Genomic DNA, 20188 nt, shown 5'->3' with positions numbered 1-20188 from the left:
TGTGGTCAGCCAATATCACCCAGCGTACAGTGCTGGGCCGTGAACCCTGACATAAGCAAGTGGTGCTGGGCTGGGATCATGCCAATCTTAAGTGTTCTCTGCAAAGGGCCTCTGCTACCTACCTGAGAAATGAGAACATGTAAATGGAACAGTAAGTTTCCTAAGACGGTATCTATTTAAATCTTCTGCAGATAAATATCCCACAGAGGTGTTTTATTATTTAAATACTCTTTATTACAATTATTACACAGTACTACAGTTCATCCGTACACCCACACAATATTAAACCAATAGCTTATTGGATGGTTCTTCATTTGTTAATGAGGCTACACATATGTGAAGAAGGATGCCCTGGACAGGATGACACTACCATGAGATCTTATTTCTCCTATTTATATTCTGTATGTGATATAGACTTTTATACATCCCTCTCATTACTTGGAATTCCTTCTTTCCCATGTTGATAAATTGCAGCTGTGGAATTATTCACTCTGCCTCTTCAGGACAAGTCTGTTCTGCACATAAAATGGCTCCATGACCTCATTCCATGTGTTTTGAATAACCATGGTCTCTTGGTAATGTTTCCCCTTTGTATTGAATAATGTTACAATTCGTTATTTTCCAGTAGAAGGCCAATGACGTCCTAAGTCTCTACATATAGATCTTTAAATGACACCAGGTCCTGGTGCAGTTTGGCCTCTGGTACAATTGGTACAATATATTTTGTGGTCACCCAATTCAGTTGATTACATTTTGCTGCTGATATGCATACATCTTCACTCTGTTTCGCCAACTTATTTGATGTAGTGCTATTTCTGTCCAGGATCCCCAACCACTATCATTTCGGGTGTTATGGAAGGCTAGCTTCCTTCTGAGATTTCATCCACAGTAATTGTTATTCTCCCTGATAGGGTCTGAGCTGTCAGGGGATGGCTTCAGTTCTGCCTCTGCCCTCCCTCCATCCACACTTTATCTGATGGGCAGCTCTCCCTCACTATTATTTTGCAGGGCTTCTATTTTTTTAATTTCAAAGCCGGAATAAAAGAAACTTAAAAAAGGAACAGAACCAGCTCCCGAGAATCTACACTTATCTCGTGAAACATCAGATCAGATAACTGCTCCCAGGCTGGTAAGAAATGAACTACATATGAATGCTTCCTAATTTGGGAAGATGGAATGTTATGGTTTTCCCAAAATACAGAAATGTCCAGGCCCCCCGGTACTACGTCCTATTTCTAATCCTCTGAGGCATCTGTGCTCTGTTCGCTGTGTGTAAGAGGGGCGGTGTAATTCCATCGACAGTATTCGGCTCAGTGATGGAGACACAGGAAGCAAGTTGCTCTACTATTTTCGACACAAGTTCTTATCACAAAAGACATTCACCAGAAAGCTCCCTCCATGTCTAGGCTTCAAGGAAATGGGTAATGACGAAAGCAAGGTTTTAAGAAGAGTGTAAGGGCAGACTGCTTCGGTCTGGATTGGCATGTTCCCAACAGAACTGTATGTGGTGTGACGTTCGCAGTACAACTAGAAGTCAAGCACAGTGAGGGTGTATACACTTACCAACCCACTCCTGTGCTAGGACAATTTACCTTTGTGCAGGTTAGTGCCACTACTTAATTTGTGTTTAAAAACAAAAGTTCAGTAGCCCAAAGTTTTTCTTAAAAGCTTGCTGCTGGCACTGCCGGTATGGTGACTTTTCATGGTCCCTCTGGTGCCAGGCGTTCGGCTCCATAACATTCTGGAGGAGGCTCTTAGCAGAGGTTCCTCTGGGGACAATAGTAGGGCAGCTATGGTGAGGGAGCTTTCAGTAAAACTCACCCTAGCTCCTCCTGACTTGGTGTAATTTGCAGTTCTTCCTTGACAGATTCCCTTGTGTACACGTATATACAGAATATCCCGCTAGAGTTCGCAAATACCAAAGCTGCCTGGGTATAATTATCCAGCACTTCATTTGTTAGAAAACAAGGTGGCGCAAAGGTCCGAAAATGTTCCTAGAAGCCCCCCCCCCCCCCCCCACAGAGATATGAGTGCCAGCGTTGCTAAATACTAAGGCTGTTCAATCTCGATTACACCACATGTCTCTTTTTTTCACCTCCATGCACGTCTCTTTAACGCTCTCTTTGAAGGTTATTTTTCTCCTCGGTTTCTCACTGTCAAGCGCAAGCAAAACCCTCTGTATTGAGGCCTTTGGTTCCACAGTATATGTGTCCCGGACATGTGAGAGTGTACGGTCAGAGCACTAAGGGGGTGTAAGGTGCAGAATTCCCTCCCCCCCCATATTGCTCAACACTTATATCATCTAAAATACACAACTTTAGATCCAGTTTGCTTAGATATTGCTTTATCACTCAAGTCATTGCACCTTGTCCCTCCTGCGGCTAAAACGTCTCACCTTAAAAAACACAAGCATGCCTATGGGCGAGCTATTGGCAATAAGTGGGGTGGGTAAGGGGAGGCAGGTTGTAGGTGGGTATGAGGACTGTTAAAAAAACACTTCATAGCATTTTCTTTTTACATCTGTCAGTAGGATAGGGAGAAGAAAACCAGACAGGAGGAAGGCTGGTAGGGGCGAGACAAAACAGGGAAGGGGGAGAAGAAACAGGGACTGAAGGGCGGGTAAAACAGAAGGAAGTAGGTGGGGAAGAAGAAACAGAATGGGGGCAGGCGGGGGAGATAAAAACAAGTGCTATGATGCAGCAGACGTTGACCGCTTCATACCATTTAAAAAAAAAAAAAGAATTAGTACCTGAAGCACAGCGTGAGCAGTGGATGGCCAGCAAAAGGACACTAAAGTTAATTAATCTGTGCTTGATCCATGCACCACCGAAAGAAAAGGAAGAAACTCAGGGCAAGCCCCGCCAAATTAGAAGGCTGCAAAAAAAGTGACAATGCTGCAAAACAGATGGTAACCAATGGGTATGTTCCAAGCCCATTATAGAACACAAGAGTCAAGCAAGTGAGAACACATGCGCTAGTGCATGTTCTCGCAGGTGAAACCTAATCAGGTCAGCATGCGGAGAGGGATCATGGAACAGTAAAGGAGACCTTTACAAGTCACTGCCAAATAAGCGGGACTGCTACAATTATGTGATTGAAGACGACCAGTTTAAGCACTAGGTTTGACTACATTATGCAGTGTAACGCTGCACATGCTGCAATACTTATTTCGGTTTTTTCCCCCCATGGTAACACTGTCTGGGAAGAGATTTCACCGTATTTTTACTAATTTAACACCCAACCACAAGAAGAAGCAAGTAATGGATGACTAGTAAAAATCTGCAGATTATGCAGCAAATTACAGGTTATGTGGCACAGCGGCATAACTATAGGGAAAACGGCACAGCATTGTATCATTTCAGTGGTCCTGCAAATAAAGCACCTACTATGCATCAAAAAAGTACTCCAATTATTATGAATTCTGAAAATGTTTTGGTTTGCGAATGTAACAGTCCACCTCTAGAGTCTTTTCACTTTTTGTTTTATTCATGTTCAACATTTTTGAAGCGCTGTGCTGGTAAATTTGTTTTGTGGCTTGTTAATTCCTGTAAATCATGGCAGACCCCTTGCTGAAGAGGAACCTGTTCCCTTTTGCTTGCATCTCTGCCCCATCTGACTCAAGATGCCTTTGCACATAGGTTTCTTTTTTCTCGTTGTTTCACTATACACCATGATCACAAAGCTTTATGTGTACTTAAGTGCAAATTACGAGATCAAAAAAAAAAAATTGGATTTCCAGCTGCAATTCAGAAATCGACATCATTTGGAACTTATTCAGGGTGAAGTTTAGGGGTAGAAGGTGTGGTCGGGTGGTAGCCCTTGAGAAAATTAGGAGCACCCATAGACTTCTCACCGACCTTCCCAATCATGTTCCACCCACAGCTGACACCGAGAGTGAGTGTTAAAAAAGGCAAATCTAAGTGTGTAAACTGAGGGTTTAGATCGCCCAAACATCCCCATATTTTAAGAGGGAAAAAGAAGAAAAGGCTTCTGTGCATAGAAAATAATTTTCCAGTGGAAGAAAAAAAGTTAATGTGCATTTACACCTCGAAAGTAATTAATTGTGCGCTGGTGGATTTTGTACCAGTAGAAAATCTGAATGTGTAGGGTCGACGTTGATAAATTAATGATGCTTAACCAGTGGGATTTTTGTGAAAGACTAAAAAATAAAAGCTTGCGTACCAGCACCTACATTTTTAGCTTATGGCTCAGCATTACTAGGTTTTATATTCAGTTTCCTCTGAGTGGATATTTTTCTTTTTGCTCAGATGCTCCTCGTTTATTGGCTAGTTTTCTGTTAAACTAGATAAAAATATAATAATGCTGCCTTATTCTATATTTTTTTAAGAAACTAGTTTGATAATCATATAAACAGTCACGCTCTTATTTCTACCTGTCCCTCCTTTACAGTACACACCTGAGAATGTGGTGGGACCCGGTGCTGACCTCGACCCGGCGGAAGTTATGTTTACTGGATGCAGCTGCCAGACCACGCCCTGTTCAGCGATTACCTGCCAGTGCCTTCGTCATGGTAACAATTATGAACACCGCTGCCTGCAAATGGATGAAGCAGCGGGGACCACCACTATGCCTATATTTGAATGCAATGTTATGTGCAGTTGTGGTGAGTTCTGCCCCAATCGTGTTGTCCAACGGGGTCTGCAGACACACCTCCTGCTGTTCCGGACTGAGGAGAAGGGTTTGGGGGTGCGCTCCTTGGAGCCTATAGAAAAAGGACAGTTCGTATGCGAGTATGCTGGGGAGGTTCTGGGCCTCCATGAGGCTCGACGTAGGGTAAAACGTCAGCAGCCCTCGGACTCCAACTACCTCATCGCAGTGCGAGAGCACCTGCACAACGGACAAGTTATGGAGACGTTCATCGACCCAGCAAGCATAGGGAACATTGGGAGATTCCTCAACCACTCTTGTTGTCCCAACCTGGTCATGGTGCCAGTCCGTATTGACTCCATGGTGCCAAAACTAGCCCTTTTCGCAGCACAGGACATCCAAGCTGGGGAGGAGCTGTGTTATGATTATTCTGGAAGGTTCCAGAATTTATCTGGTCCAGTAAAGCTGGAAGAGGAGTCTGCAAAAGACAGAGTCCCACATAAACCCTGTCACTGTGGGACTGAATCCTGCAACGGTTCTTTACCATATGAAGGAGATCTGTATCACAGGACAGGTGAGGAAGACTCTGACCCAGGCGTGGCCTGACTACCAATCAGAATATGAGGTTTATGCGAAAGGTTACGATCCAAGGTTTGCCAAATAGAAATCTCAAACATATAATGTTAACAGTTAAAGTGCCTCCCTCAAGTTATGGACAAAAAGGCCAACATTAAGGCTCTTTCACTTCATTCATACTTCTAAGTTCATGAACATGTTGGTCAAGAGAGAACAAAACCGGAGGTGGGAGCATCTATTCATTAGGTAGATGCACCTCACTGCTGGAACAGTGATCTGTAGGAACCGAACCGGGACACTGAATGGTTAGAAGACATTCCAAAGTCATTGGTTGCGTGGCTAAGGAACTACCAATAGCAATGTTTGCTTTTGAGGAATGGTCAACTTCTCCTAGAAATCTGAACCCAGGCTGCCTGCCCCTAACAGCAGTCTAGTCATTTTATGCAGGTCAGAAGGCATCTTGTGAGTTATCAATTATGGTCAGACTGTGAGATCTTAAGGCAGTGGCGTAAAATAAGGTGGGTACTGTGGACCTAAGCTTGTGGTTTGCAGGTATACTAATGAGCGAGCGCAGAGGAGTATAGATGCACAGAAAAGAACAGCATCAGACTTGGTGTTCCTCCTGTATAATCTGGTTTGGTCTTCAAAATGCATCACATTATTTTATGATTTATCTGCAGGAATTGAGGATTCATGTATGTAGGCAGTTGCTTTCTTACATTTCAATATTTTTTGCTTATTGTCCAAAAGAACATTCTTCTTCTTCAGTAAAAAAATTATTCTTTTTTAAGGGTCTTTACTCTTTTTCAGAGATGTATTGCATGCAGGTGAGAGCTATCCACCAATAATATATTTATTCTGTGCGGGATCCATCCCGCTTTATAGATCTGAGGTTTCTGGACAGGAATCCACAAGGTTTGAAGTGTTCTTTCACCTCCAGATCCCATGGTGGTTTAATGCACAGGCTGCCGAGTTCTATGACCTCCGTAAAGGTTACTTCAATAAGCAGTGTCCACGCTGAAACCAAGACTGCTCTGTTAAGTCCAGGGAGCAGACCTTCTCCCTTGGAAGTAAGTCTTCGAAGGCCTTGGTTCTAGTCCTCCATACACAACTCTTTCAGAATTCCCAAAGAGGCAAACGTTCATCATGGCCACAAGAGGCAAAATTAAAATGCAGAGGCTATAATATCAGTGACCGATATGAACTTGTTCTGGTATGTGTAGAATCTGTACCAAACCATGTGTTGATGCATGTCAAGGGCCGCAAATATGGCTTACCTATTTGGTGGTAAAATGCTAACCTCAAATTATCTCCTGCAAAGGCTGTAGAAATCCGCTATTATTGAGACCTCATCAAACACAGTATCCCCAGAATTTCTTCAAACACCATCATTTATTTCCAAAACGTTTCCAAATGTGTAGGACGCCGAGAACCCCTTTTTTCAATCCTTTGTGTACATCATGTCTTCTCATTGCAATCCGATACACTCATCTGCGGCACACAAGGCCAGCTTTTGCATGTCTCGCACTAAATGCATAGGTCTATTCTCCCCCCCCCCCCCCCCCACCCCTCTCCACTGATCTGGATGTTTGGCAGACGAAGCTTGGGATTAAGGCGCCAGTGGGTCTTCCCTCGGTAGGATGTTTCTGTGGTGGAAAGCGTGCAGAATCCAGAGAGCTGCACAATCTAATCACAAGCACACTGGTCTGGGCCTTCCTCCGGCTATTTTAGAGCACTTAGGCCAGGGTGGCTGCCACAAAGCGGCCTCTCCTGTCTCGGTTCTCATATAGTAAAGCGCTTTCTTTCCTTCTCTGCTTCACTACAGAGCTGCTGTGTCATACAGATAACACGCAAGCGATGAGTGTTCCACTGCCTTCCTGCTGGAAAGAAATGAGGAAACGTTTCTAATCTAAACACGTGGGTAAAACCTGGTCTGTTGAGGAAAGTAAACTCTAATGAGTGCACGAATTCTTACATGTGACTTTTATCGCGTGTTCTTCGTTGTTTCGCAGCCACAGCACCACCGTAGCTGTGAACAGTGGCACATCATGCAGCGCTTTATGCGGAATGCAACCCCAAGAAGCGTCCACAGGCAGAAACGGCCTGTGGCAAAGTTTTCACCACGGAACACACACGTTTTGGCTTCAGGGTTTCCAGGCCTGGCTATGTACTAAGTAGATCTCCAAATGAGATATATATTTATGTTTTGCAGGCAGTGCTTAATTTTGGCTGGTAGTTAAAGGGCTGGCAGGTGCCAGTTTTCACCATCAGATTTTGACCCAGAGCATGAAGAGTGTAAGGCAGGCAAAGGAAAACAAAAGAGGGAAAGAAAGATAGGGAAATAGTGACAGACAGCAAGAATGAAAAAAGAACCTGCAACAGTGCTATAAAGAAATGGGAGCTGTAATTGCAGGGTGGTAAAAGAAAGAAGCATGAGATGGAATCAAGACCGGGTAACCAAGGTATTCGGTAACCCTAGCAATGGTGTACGAAGAAATACCACCACCAAACATTCTGCACACTACTAATCATATCAGTTGCCTTTATTGCCATCTGGTGAGCTGTCACAAGAGACCAAATGCATTGTGGGATTAGTAGTATTGCAATATCCATGGTTATCCTTTAGTGGATGTTGTTATTCCACCAGGTAAAGTCATATTATCTTCTTGCCCTCCAGTGGGCTGCTTAAGTAAGATGCACAGCTTATTTTTCATCCTACCTGGCGATCCAAAACTAGCTCGGAGGATTCCAAGCTTGTTACAGCCACAAAGCGGAATGTTCAGAAGGCATGAGTTTTGACTGTTTGGCATGATCAGCCCACCAGAGGGTAAAATGTAGGCTGTGCAGTACTACGAATCCCAGGATACAACAGAATTGAGAACTCACTTGAGAGGCCCACCTGAGGGCGTAACCAATGAATGGCAAGGGGATTAGTTATCTGCAGCAACTTTGCTGCCTGCGAGACAAGCCGCTGGTGTTGCTGGGTGCTCTATATAAGACTTGCTCCCCACCTAACTTTGGGAACTACCCAGAGTTCTGTGCTTCCTATTTTGCATAATTTATTCAGCACTCTAAGCCTGAAAGGGTATTTTTTTGACTTGTACTGGGTGCTCTCTTGTGTCTGGACAAAGCTATACCTCTCTGACGAGATCTAATGAGAGCGAAACCAGTGTCAGGGGTTGTTTTTATGCATTCCAGGTTGGCTTGGATGGTATCTTACAGATCCAAAGCAGTAATACTGTACTTGGAGTGGTAAAAGGCTTTTGTCACTTTACAGCTCGGCATGGATGGCACTTTGCTAATTCTATGCCTAAAGACTTTGCTGTATAAATGGCAAAAGGCTTTTTTCCTTTCTAGCTCGGCATGGATGGCACTGTGCTAATCCTATGCTTAAAACTTTTGCTAGAAAACCAGACATTTGAGATGAGTAGATTTGGAGTGTTGCAGGGTGCTCAATATAGGAGCTGCTCTCCACCTATATGTGGGAACTACCCAGAGTCCTCTGCTTCCTAATTTGCATATATATGTGTGAGAGTGAATTAAGCACTTCCAACAAGATATGCTTTCATAATAAACAGAAAAAACTGCAAATAAAGGCATCGGAGAGAGTATTTTGATGTTATGTTTTATAAGGCTATGAGGACAATGTAATACCGCTAGCATCGGCTCCAACTAAAATAGGCTTTTCAGGTGGCTTTTAAATATTCATCACGTTTACTACACCTTTGACTAAGATATATCATAAACCTGTATCTGTGAGTTTGCGCAGCTTGCCTAATTGTATTGGCTCAGAGTTTTGCCCCATTAAAGATTTGTTTATCAAACCAAGTCACCCCACCTGTTGGGTAGAACCAGGAAAGACTTGCTCTCTTTGCAAGAACGCATTATACTGATGCTCACGAGGCTTGACATCTATTGGCAATAATTTATATCAATTAGATACTAGAGCTGTTAAGAAAGCCTCTGGCGCCAAGTGGATGAGAAAACTGAAGCAGCAAGTAACTTACCTATGGCAGCACCTATTCAGAGTAAAAAAAAAAACCTATGACGAGGAAATTAAACTCAGAAATCTTGTTACCACTCCAGGTGAAGTTTATCTACACCAGAATCAGGCTGAAACATTTCAACTGGACTAAGAATCTATAGGGGCGTGCCACTGTAACAATGCTATTGTAGAGTGCTTAGAGAATTTTATATTCCATTGCCCTAATTATATATGGTTTGGGAAACACTGCCTAATTCCACAGAATAAACAGTCCAGAGATCAGACTGCAGCGCTGAGCTTATGAAAACCTACTGATATCTTAAATATTCAATATTTTTTATCCAATCTGTTTTTATTATTTTAAGAGTACACGCAATAATAACAGGCATTGCATACAGAAGTTTGCAATCATGCATAAATTGTTAATCAGTACATGGGCATGGGACCACATTAGTTTGACATGCGTTCAAACTTTGCTGCGAATGAGACCATAAAAGCTCACCCAGGAGCTAGCTGTACTGCCTTCTGCCAGTTCTGATGCAGTCTCTAAGATGCAGTAGAAAAGCAGTGTATCAACCTCCCGGTTACTTGTGTGGTCCAATGCTGATCGTTCAGCTCGAGCAATGAAACAGATGAATTACTTACAAAGCAAAGAAACAATAACAATGGCAGCGTAAACCATTTGTACATGCGTAACTCCCTCCCCCCTCCCCCCTTACTCTTGCCCCCACCCCTCACCCCCCGGGGCCACTTGTGTGCTCCTCAGCCATAACCGCGTTAGTGTAGTTGCACTCGTGGTAGGGTAGGAGAAAGTGGGACCATACTATCCCGCCAGTACAGCAGCCTGTGGCATGTCTCCGCCTGCGTGGTCATTACCAGCTTCCTCCATGTGTCTCATGTGGCCCTCCCTTTCCAGCTGCTGTAACGCACAGAACATCTGTTCCCAGTGGGCCGCTATAGGCTCCTTCCGCAACCCCAGTGTTTCCTCCCTTCCGATGGCAGTCCCCTCTGCCCTAGCCCATGCCTGAAATGAGGAACCCCATGCCCGTGTGTGCGGCGGGTCGTGTGCCTTCCATCTCCTTGTAAGGAAGCGCTTTGCTACCACGAGCCCCAGATCCAAGAATCGGGACGTTACCTTGTCTTTAGGGGACCTCTTAAAGTGGTGCAAGATGTATTTGGGCCAGTCAAAGGGTATGGTACGACCCGTGCTACCCTGCAGCAGCCTACTAAACGCGCGCCAATAGATGCCCAACCCAGGACAGCTCCACAGCATGTGCAAGAACCCCGCCCCCCCAGCTCATTACACCTAGGGCACAATGCATCGTTACGATGAAAATATCTGTTGATCAGCTCTGGTGTGAGATAAGCCCTGTGGACAATGAATAACTGGATTTGGCGGAACTGCATGTTCCTGGGGAGACGCACGCCCTTCCTCTGCCACCAGGGTCTCGTATGGTATGAGCTCACCATCCCGGTATAAATCTTCAAGCATACTAACATCGGCCTCCCACCATTCCACAAGCGCAGGAGCTGTAAGCACCCCTCCACCACTAGGGGAACCCTCCAGAGGTATGGCCGGTGTGTAAGGGACAGCATTGCAGTGAGATATAGGGCCCTTCGGTAGCACTTGTATGCCACAGCCCAGAGGAGCGGCGTCGGCCGCGTAACTAGCAAGAGGATGGAAAAGTCTGGTTATTTGTTCTAGCGAGTAAGGCAGCATTGTTGTGACTGTATCATCCCTGCCCATATCCGCCAGCCAGCGAGCAACCCATTGCATATGAGCGGCCTGATAGTAGTGTTCGAAACAAGGAGCAGCCAGGCCACCCCGATCCGTCGGCAGGAATAATTTCGCAAGCGCCAGCCTGTGCCTAGCAGTGCCCCAGACAAAGTCCCGCAACATCCTATTGAGCATGCTAAAGAAGGGGGCCTGAATAAATAGCGGCAAATTAACAAAGTAGTACAGGAGGCGGGGAAGCATGACCATTTTGGCGAGCGCCACCCTACCTGTAGTAGTCAGTGGAAGTGTACTCCAAAAGCGCGCCTGTGATTTAAGCGTCGTGACCGCCCTTCCCAGGTTCCCATCAAGCAAATCAGCTGGGCGACGGTAGATATGTATCCCCAGATATCGGAAGGTGCCCTCTTTCCACTGGACCTGTACACCGTCAAGACTGTACCCGGGTCCGCGGTCCCTGCGCTAAAAGCATAAAGACAGGATTTACCCGCATTCACTCGAAGCCTCGAGATAGTGGCAAAGGTCTGCAGCAGCTGGGCCAGCCGCTCCGGCATGCACCCCACGTCTCTCACATACACCAACAGGTCGTCAGCATAGAGCGACACCTGATGAACTGTGTCCCCCAGTGGTATACCATCCCCTAGAGTCGCCCGTATAGCCACCGCTATGGGCTCAATTGCCAGTGCGAACAGCAATTCTTGTAGAGCAGGCCGACCATATGGAGGAACCCCATGTCCAACCCATATCGCAACAGCACCACCGACAGGTAACCCCATTCTAGGCAATCAAACGCTTTCTCCAGATCTTGGATAAGGCATCCCGCTCTGGGCCACTCATGTGTTGTCTCGGCTGCCACCCTGAAATACCTCCTGAGATTTAACCACGTGGACCTCGCAGGGACAAACCCATTCTGGTCTGCATGTACTAAGTGGGGGACCACTGGTGCCAACCGTTCCGCCAGCACCTTTGCAAGGATTTTATAATCCACGTTAAGCATCGCCAGGGGGTCTCTGTCTGGTTTAGGTAGGGAGACCAGGAACGCCTCCAGCATTGAAGGGGGTAGCGATCCTTCCTCTATCGCTTTGTTGTAGGGCGCGTGAAGTAACGGCGCCAAGGACTCACAATATGCTTTATAGTACTCAGCAGGCAAACCGTCCGGCCCCGGCGTTTTCCCGGATGCCATTGACTGGATCGCCTCCCCAATTTCCTCTAAGGAGAGAGGTTCATTGAGTGCTTCCTTATGCTCCTTGGAAGCTGTGGGCAGTTGGATAGAGTCCAAAAACCCCTCTAGAAGGTGCCTGGGGCCAACTCCTTTGGCCTTGTACAACTGCTTATAGTGATCAGTGAGGCCCGGTGGATTTCGTGCTGTGTATACACCAGCGTCCCGGCCACCCTGCGAATTGCTCCTATCGGGGCACGGTGTTCCTCCTGCCGTATCAACCAAGCCAATAGGCGGCCCGCTCTATCCGCCCTAGCGTGTGTTCTGGCTGTGTGTGCCACATAGTTGTGACATCGGAGCCGCTCCAGAAGCTCCGCATGTTGGGGGCTGAGAACCTCCAACCTGTGCGAATGTCTACCCCATCCTTCTCCTTCCCGCTCATACTGTAATAGCTCATCTTCTAAGCGCGCCAGGGAGTCTGAAAGCGTCCTATGTATATTCCACGTGGCCCCCAAGCAGTGCCCCCGGACAGCCACTTTGTGGGCGTCCCACTCCACTAATGCGTTGCTCGCCGTCCCTTCATTAATGTCAAAATATGCTAAGATAGCCGTACCCAGGGAAGAGCAAAACTCTGAGTCCCCCAGCGCGCTTGGTTGAAGTCGCTACGTGGGCACCGGCAAGCGGTCTGCCTCCCAGCTGATCTGGAACCACAGGGGGTTATGATTGGAGTGCGTTTGCCCCAGGTATTCTGACTGCGCAATAAGCTAGAGCAAGGATTGGGACCCCACTATCCTGTCTAACCGGACATGCAAATCATGTACTGCTGAGTAGTAGGAGTAGATCCCATCTGTCGGGTGGAGTATGCGCCACAGGTCCTGCAGCGCCCAGTGTGTGAGCCAGTCCCTAAGCGCCTGCGCGTTGGACTATCTTAAATATTCAATATGTAATATTTAAATCCATACAAAAAGCATGAAACAGATCTAAAAAGAAGTTTGAGTATTTCAGGGCATCACAAACTTTACTATCCTGCACAGAAATAAAATTGCAATTAAACATCAGTTAGAGACTTACCTTTTAATAATACTTTGAGGTCAATTGTTTGACCGTGACTTTTATTCATATAGTGAAAGTATTCTGTATGACTGACAACCGGCATAACAAAACACTTGGTTCTCCTGGAGTCATAATGTGCAGAATGAATTTTGGTACGAAGGGAATAGCAAAATATAGATTATCTTTACTAATAAAACACAAAAATAAGTAAATGTAATCTATAAACAGTAGGTCGGTTCTCCAGTATTGGGGTGTCTTTCATAGATTCACATGCTTCAATATTCTCCGTAGTCGAAGTGGGAGTCCCATGGTACATAAGAAGCAATAAGCCTCATGTATATAAATATACACAAATATATACAAGAATAAAATACATATATAAACATTATAGATTTTAAAAGAACATACCAAGTCAAAAGTACCATAGGCTAACATTGACACATAGGAATGCATTGAAAAAAGAAATCAATTTACTGACATATCCATGTCGTTTTTATAGTCCAAACTCCAGCCAATCAGGCGCAAACACCCTCTAGAACCTTCTCCTCAGAGGCTCAGGCCCTCAGATTTTCTACCGCACGTCGTGTGAAGGGAGTCTCCCTGAGCTTTGCTCAGTTTTTTCTCTGGTTTTGGATTTCTTCAACTTTTCCTGATGTCTTCTAGTAAGAAGTCTCTTTTCCGTCCTTGCGCTTCATGTGGGAAGTTGAGGCTTTATTCAGAGGACCCTTATGAAAAATGTATATACTGCCTCTACCCTGACCATCAGGTAGGAAACTGCAAGATTTGTAGGACGTTTTCACAGAAGATTCTTAAGGAGGGCCGCCTCCTTCTGTGGCTACAGAAGTTGAAGAGCTCAGATAACCCTCTCTCTGATGTCGAAAGTTTGGCTTCTGGACGCACTGGAGCCTCCTCTAAGCGTAGCAGTGTACAAGACTTGCCCTCCCCCTTTCTTAAAAAGAGGAAGCTTCAACTTTTGGAGGTTGCTAAAGTGCCAACGCACTCTACTGCTACGCCCACGCTCCCGAGATCTCACTCTCAGGCGTCTGTGGCTCTTCCAGCGCATGTTTCCTTTCAAAAACGTGCCAGACTGTCAACGGGCACCGTCGACGAAATCTGCAACTTCTACTACTTCGGCGACGACGGCTTCCAGCAGATTTCCGATGCCGTCGACGGCGACATCGTCGACACTATCTTCGTCAACGGTGGTTTGTGTCTCCATGAGAGCTGTCTAGTCGACGATTCCAATATCTTCGTTGACGAAAAAGAAACCCGTGGCTGTTCCGTCGATGTCTAAATCTTCGAGGATAAAGAAGAAGAGATCCTCCTCGTCGACGGGGACTAAGGCTGAGTCGACGGTGGTGGCTTCGTCGACGGTGGTAGCTCTTTCGTCGACGGCAGGTCTCTCGTCCACGTCAAATTTTGCATCTCTTCCGTTGGTGCCTCTTTCTACGCCAACGTCTGCTCCTGTCGACGATTCACTCTTGCAGCATCGTCATGCTGTTTTGGATACCATTGCACTGCCACCAGCCACTCCACCGCCGCCGCAACTGTTTCCCTCTGGCAATGAGGATGATTCTGCCTCGGATGATGACACCACATTCCGGGCTGCTCACAGTCCATCGGAGCTTTTCATAAAATGTCAAGATTTCGACGAGGAGGATCATTATTATCAGGAGGAGGGACCTCCTGCGCAGATTCCAATGGCGCAGTTGCCTTTATCCCTCATTTCTAATCTCCAATTTATGCTGGAGGATTACAAACGCCGTTTTCCATCTTCTACCCATGGCTCTCCACGAGAAGCGCCTCCGAATACTCCAGCACCTCCTCTGCCGCCGGCGGAACAAATACCATCCGTTCCTTTCCTTTCCAAGTTCCTCCTACAGATGACGCTGACGTCCTTCCGGTTCCAGAAGAAGGGGAACTCCTGGGGGACGATAATGATACTATGGCTGACTGGGACGATTACCAGATCAATTCGCCGTCTCCACCTCCGGGGTCACCAGTGAACTCTCCTCCTGTTGATATTACAGGTTTCCATCAATTGATGGAGAGAGCGGCGCAGCGTTTTCATCTCCCAATGGTAGTCAGAGAGGAGGATTGCTTTTTATTTGATTTTAAAACTCAGCCGCAGAAGCAGGTTCGGGCTGTGCCCATAATTGATTTCATATGGAACGGGGGTATAAAACTGATGAAAGCACCAAATTCAGTTCCTGCAGTTTTCCCTCGGTTGGAGAAAAAGTATAAGGCTCCGGACTCTTCTCCTGCTTGCCTGGTATCCCAGCCAAAGCCGGATTCCGTGATCACCCAGGCGGCACAACGTCGCTCAAAGAATCCCTCTTCTCCACTAACCTCTCCACCTGACCGTGATGGGCGTCGCTTGGATGCCATTGGCAAAAAATGTTCAACCATGGCCTCTACAACTGTCAGAGCAGCGAATTCTCTGGCCATCTTGGGTCGCTACGACCGCCAAATGTTGTCATGGCTGCTTTCATCAACCTCATCCCAGAGCCTTCTAGAGCGGACGCTCTCAAGATTCTTCAGGAGGGAGAAAGAGCATCTTCAGAGATCATCGATTGCTCTGTGTATATTGCCTCAACTGGTTTTCACCAGCTAGCTGGGGCAGCTGTTCTAAGGAGGCAGGGTTGGCTGCGCTCTATTTCTATTCGACAGGAAGTCCAGGCGAAGATCCTCGATATGCCCTTTGATGGGGAATCGCTGTTTGGTCAGCACGTAGATGAGGCGTTCCAAACAATAAAAAAGGACACAGAAACAGCTCGTTCCCTTGGCACGCTGCAGTTTAAAAGAGCGGTACAAAAGGGGGTGGTGATGGACTGAGCATCAGAACCAATCAAACACTCACACCCAGTCAATAGATCTGGGTTTGATCCATCACCGTTCTTTAGCCCACTCTGCCACCCCAGTTCAGACATGGCCATATGCAAATCAGTCTGACCCTGTGCCTCATGGGAACAGTCCAGCCCAAACTGCCAAGCCATGCCTTCCCTGGACCGGAAACAAGCTTCCTAGGACCGGTTTCTGGCATTTCAGCCGTTTAAAAGACAGCCTTTTCGGGGTGCTCGTGGACGCAGCACCACCTCCTCCTTTCGTGGCGGATCGACACAATATCGTTCATACAATCAGGGAAATCAGCGTTTTTTTCTCCCAAAGTCCACAGTCTTATCGACCACAGACTAACAAGTCCTGCAGGGGAAAGTCTAACTATCGAGGAAACACTTCCAAAAACAATGACTTTCTATGCTTACACCCCCCTCCTCTCAAGGCCCCCCCTATCAGAGTTGGAGGACGAATTTCCAAATTCTTTTCAAATTGGTCACTAATAACTTCAGACCGTTGGATGTTGGACATTGTTTCAAAAGGCCACGCTTTGGAATTTGTCAAATTCCCTCGGAACACCACCCCCCAACCGGTCCTCCTCCCGCTCATCTCAAGGAGCTTTTCCAACAGATCAGACTCATGCTAAAAAAAGGGGCCATCGAAGTGGTTCCAAAGTCTCAGAAAGGGCTGGGTTTCTTTGCCTGTTTTTTCCTCGTGCTAAAGAAGTCTGGGGAGTGGCACCCTATCCTCGACCTGAGGGCTCTGAACAAGTTTCTAAAGGATCAGACTTTCCGTATGCTCACACTGAGGGAAATTCTTCAGCTCCTCTCTCAACACGACTTCATGTCGACAATCGATCTACAGGAGGCTTATTTCCATGTGCCGATTCTACCACGCCACAGGAAATACCTGCGCTTCTGTGTAGGCCAGAGAGACTTTCAATTCAGCGTCCTGCCCTTTGGGCTCCGCTCTGCTCCGCCCCCCGGGTCTTTACGAAGGTCCTCGCTCCGGTGGTGGCCTATCTACGATTGCGGGGCATTCAAATCTTCCCATATTTGGACGATTGTCTCATCAAGTCTCAGTCTTACCATCAGGCATCCTTAGACACCCAGTTTTGTTGGACTCTGTTCCACTCTCTGGGACTGTCAGTCAACACACAAAAATCTCAGTTCACGCCAGCTCTTCACAGGACTTTCCTATGCGCTACTCTCAAAACCTCCATGGCCATGGCTTTTGTTTCCGACGATCGGCAGAAACGGATCCTGCAGCTCACATCAGATCAAAACGGTCCGTTTCAGTCCGCATCTTGAAGTCCTTTCTGGGGATGACGTCCTCCTGCATTTCTTTGATTCCGCATTGCAGACTGAAGAGTCGTCCACTTCAGGAAGAACTAGAAAAGCAGTGGCGTCAGGTCTCCGGTTCATTCAGTGACCGGATCTTCGTAACCGCTCATATGGATCAAGCTCTGCTCTGGTGGACACAGCCTCGAAACATCGCAGCAGGCACTTCTTTCTTGGCAACGGCTCCAGAACTCGTTCTTACCACGGATGCCTCCCTGGAAGGATGGGGCGGTCACCTTCAAGGGTTGTCCATCAAAGGCAAGTGGAAATCTGTCCCAACGTTCTAGGCACATCAACAGGCTAGAACTGATGGCAATCTTCCTTGCACTCAAATCGTTCCGTCTTCTGCTTCAAGGGGAATCTGTGCTCGTTCAAACGGACAACACCACCAGCAAACAACCAGAGCGGTACCAAATCTCCGCTGCTTTCCCACCTAGCTCAGAAGATCTGGGATTGGGCCATACTCCATCGAATCACGATCGCAGCAGTCCACCTACCAGGCATTTCCAACATTCTGGCGGATTCCCTCAGCTGGTCCGCGTCATCGACTTACGAGTGGGAGTTGCATCAGCCGACTTTGGAATTTGTCTTCAACCTCTGGGGTCACCCGGGCTTGGAACTCTTTGCAACTCCACAGAACCACAAATGCCAGTCTTACGCAAGTTGGCTTCCCCACAGCGGGTCGTGCGGCAATGCCCTTTCGATGGACTGGTGCAAGATATTTGCCTACGCTTTTCCGCCGATCCCGCTGGTACCTCGAGTGTTGTGGAAAATGCGGAGACAACCATGTCACATTATCCTGATTGCCTCGGCAGGCATGGTTCTCGGAGTTACTGCTCCTCTCGCAATGCGAGCCCATCCTTCTTCGCCCCCGGCCGGACCTTCTCACAATGAACAATGGTCTGATCTGCCATCCGAACCCCAGTTCGCTCAAATTGTCGGCCTAGAACCTGAGCACCTTGAATTTGCTCACTTGAATATTTCGCCTGCCTGCAGAGAGGTTCTTGCCAAGGCGCGGGCGCCTTCCACGGTGAAGATCTACAAAGTAAAGTGGAAACGCTTCTGTCATTGGTGTTCGTCTGCAAACATCCACCCAGTGCACGCCTCTCTGGCACAAATTCTGCCTTTCTTTTTGCAGTTGGCACAGTCAGGACTTTCTCATTCCACTCTAAAGGTCTTTCTGGCAGCAATTTCTCGTTTTCGCCAGGACGGCTCATCCTCTCTCTATTCATCTAGATTGATTCAACAGTTCTTTAAGGGACTGTTCCGGATGTTTCCACCCATTCGGCATCCTCCGCCCACATGGCGTCTTAACATTGTATTGGCGCAACTTATGAAGGCGCCCTTTGAGCCAATCCACTCAGCAGATTTTAAATTCTTAACCTGGAAGGTTGCCCTCCTGCTTGGTCTGACTTCCTCACGTCGCATGAGTGACATTCACGCCTTCACAATACAGCCTCCTTTCCTCCAATTTAAATCGGACTGAGTTATCCTTCGAACTAATCCAGCTTTCATGCCGAAGGTGCCATCCGACTTTCATCTTAATGAGCCTGTGATTTTAAAAACCTTATTTCCTCATCCGCAATCTCCAGCGGAACAGAGTCTACATTCTTTGGACTTAAAGAGGTGTCTCAAATTTTATATCAGCAGAACGGCACCTTTTCACAAATCTGACCAACTGTTCGTTGCCTATGGGCGTACCAGTAAGGGACATTCTGTTACCAAACCAACAATTGCACGTTGGATTTCTTCAGCGATATCTTTCTGCCATCAGAAGGCAGGCAAGCCTCTTCCTTCCGGGGTGAGGGCGCGCTCTACGAGGGCGATGTCTTCCTCCACTGCCTTATTCGCTGGTGTGCCCATTCATCAGATCTGCCGGGCAGCTACGTGGTCCAGCAGGCATACTTTCACGAGGCACTACTGCCTGGAGGAGATCAACTAAGCCGATACAGCAGTGGGCCAAGCAGTTCTTCGCAATCTTTTCAAATAAGGTGAGCCTCTGTTACTTCCCTCCTCCTTGGGTTGTTATCAGTTTTGTGATTCTATGATGCTATGTCATTGTATTCATGCTACTTCGATATTGCCTCTTCAGGCTGCACAGTACTGCTCACTAATCTATTCAACCATGTGAATTTATGAAAGACACCCCAATACTGGAGAAGAACAAATGTTACTTACCTGTAAACTGTGGTTCTCCAGTATTGGTGTCTTTCATAGATTCACATGCGACCCACCCTCCTCCCCTCAGAGGCTCTCTTCTCCTCATAAGACTCTTTTGTCACTCTTGTGCTATGAAAATCTGAGGGCCTGAGTCTCTGAGGAGAAGGTTCTAGAGGGTGTTTGTGCCTGATTGGCTGGAGTTTGGACTATAAAAACGACATGGATATGTCAGTAAAGTCATTTCTTTTTTCAATGCATTCCTATGTGTCAATGTTATCCTATGGTACTTTTGACTTGGTATGTTATTTTAAAATATATGATGTTTATTTATATATGTATTTTATTCTTATATATATTTATATACATGAGGCTTATTGCTTTTTATGTACCGTGGGACTCCCACTTCGACGACGGGGAATATTCAAGCATGTGAATCTATGAAAGACACCTATATTGGAGAACCACAGTTTACAGGCAAGTAACATTTGTTCTTATCTGCCGTATTGCACATGCCTAATAGGTAATATGCCATGCCATCTGCCTAACACCTTTTCGATCATAGGCTCTAGATTGATGGGAGAATACCACTTTATGCCTTTTAATTGCTTTGCGCATAGGCATGTCACTCTTTTTTATTCTCCAAATTAGAACTGAGTGAATGGATGGATGTCCTGGCTACTCTCCCTCGCCATAAGGGTGATAAGTCTGAACACTGCTATGCTATCTATTCCCTCTCTGAC

The 20188-nt window shown here is 46.6% G+C and overlaps 1 protein-coding gene across 1 annotated transcript in view; it reads left to right on the top strand.

Annotated features, from left to right (window-relative positions):
- Positions 1–5974, top strand: part of LOC146797491 (histone-lysine N-methyltransferase SETMAR) — a 28149-nt gene extending 22175 nt beyond the window's left edge. Inside the window, exon 2 of the mRNA XM_085624513.1 lies at positions 4411–5974. Within this exon, the coding sequence (XP_085480639.1) occupies positions 4411–5214 (804 nt within the window). The 3' untranslated portion in view covers positions 5215–5974. The remainder of the gene's footprint in view (positions 1–4410) is intronic.
- The last annotated feature ends 14214 nt before the right edge of the window (positions 5975–20188 follow it).

This window comes from Triturus cristatus, chromosome 9, assembly GCF_964204655.1.
Source record: "Triturus cristatus chromosome 9, aTriCri1.1, whole genome shotgun sequence".
NCBI lineage: Eukaryota > Metazoa > Chordata > Amphibia > Caudata > Salamandridae > Triturus > Triturus cristatus.
Note: the sequence above shows the minus strand (reverse complement) of the source record. Positions and strands in the feature narration are given on the sequence as shown.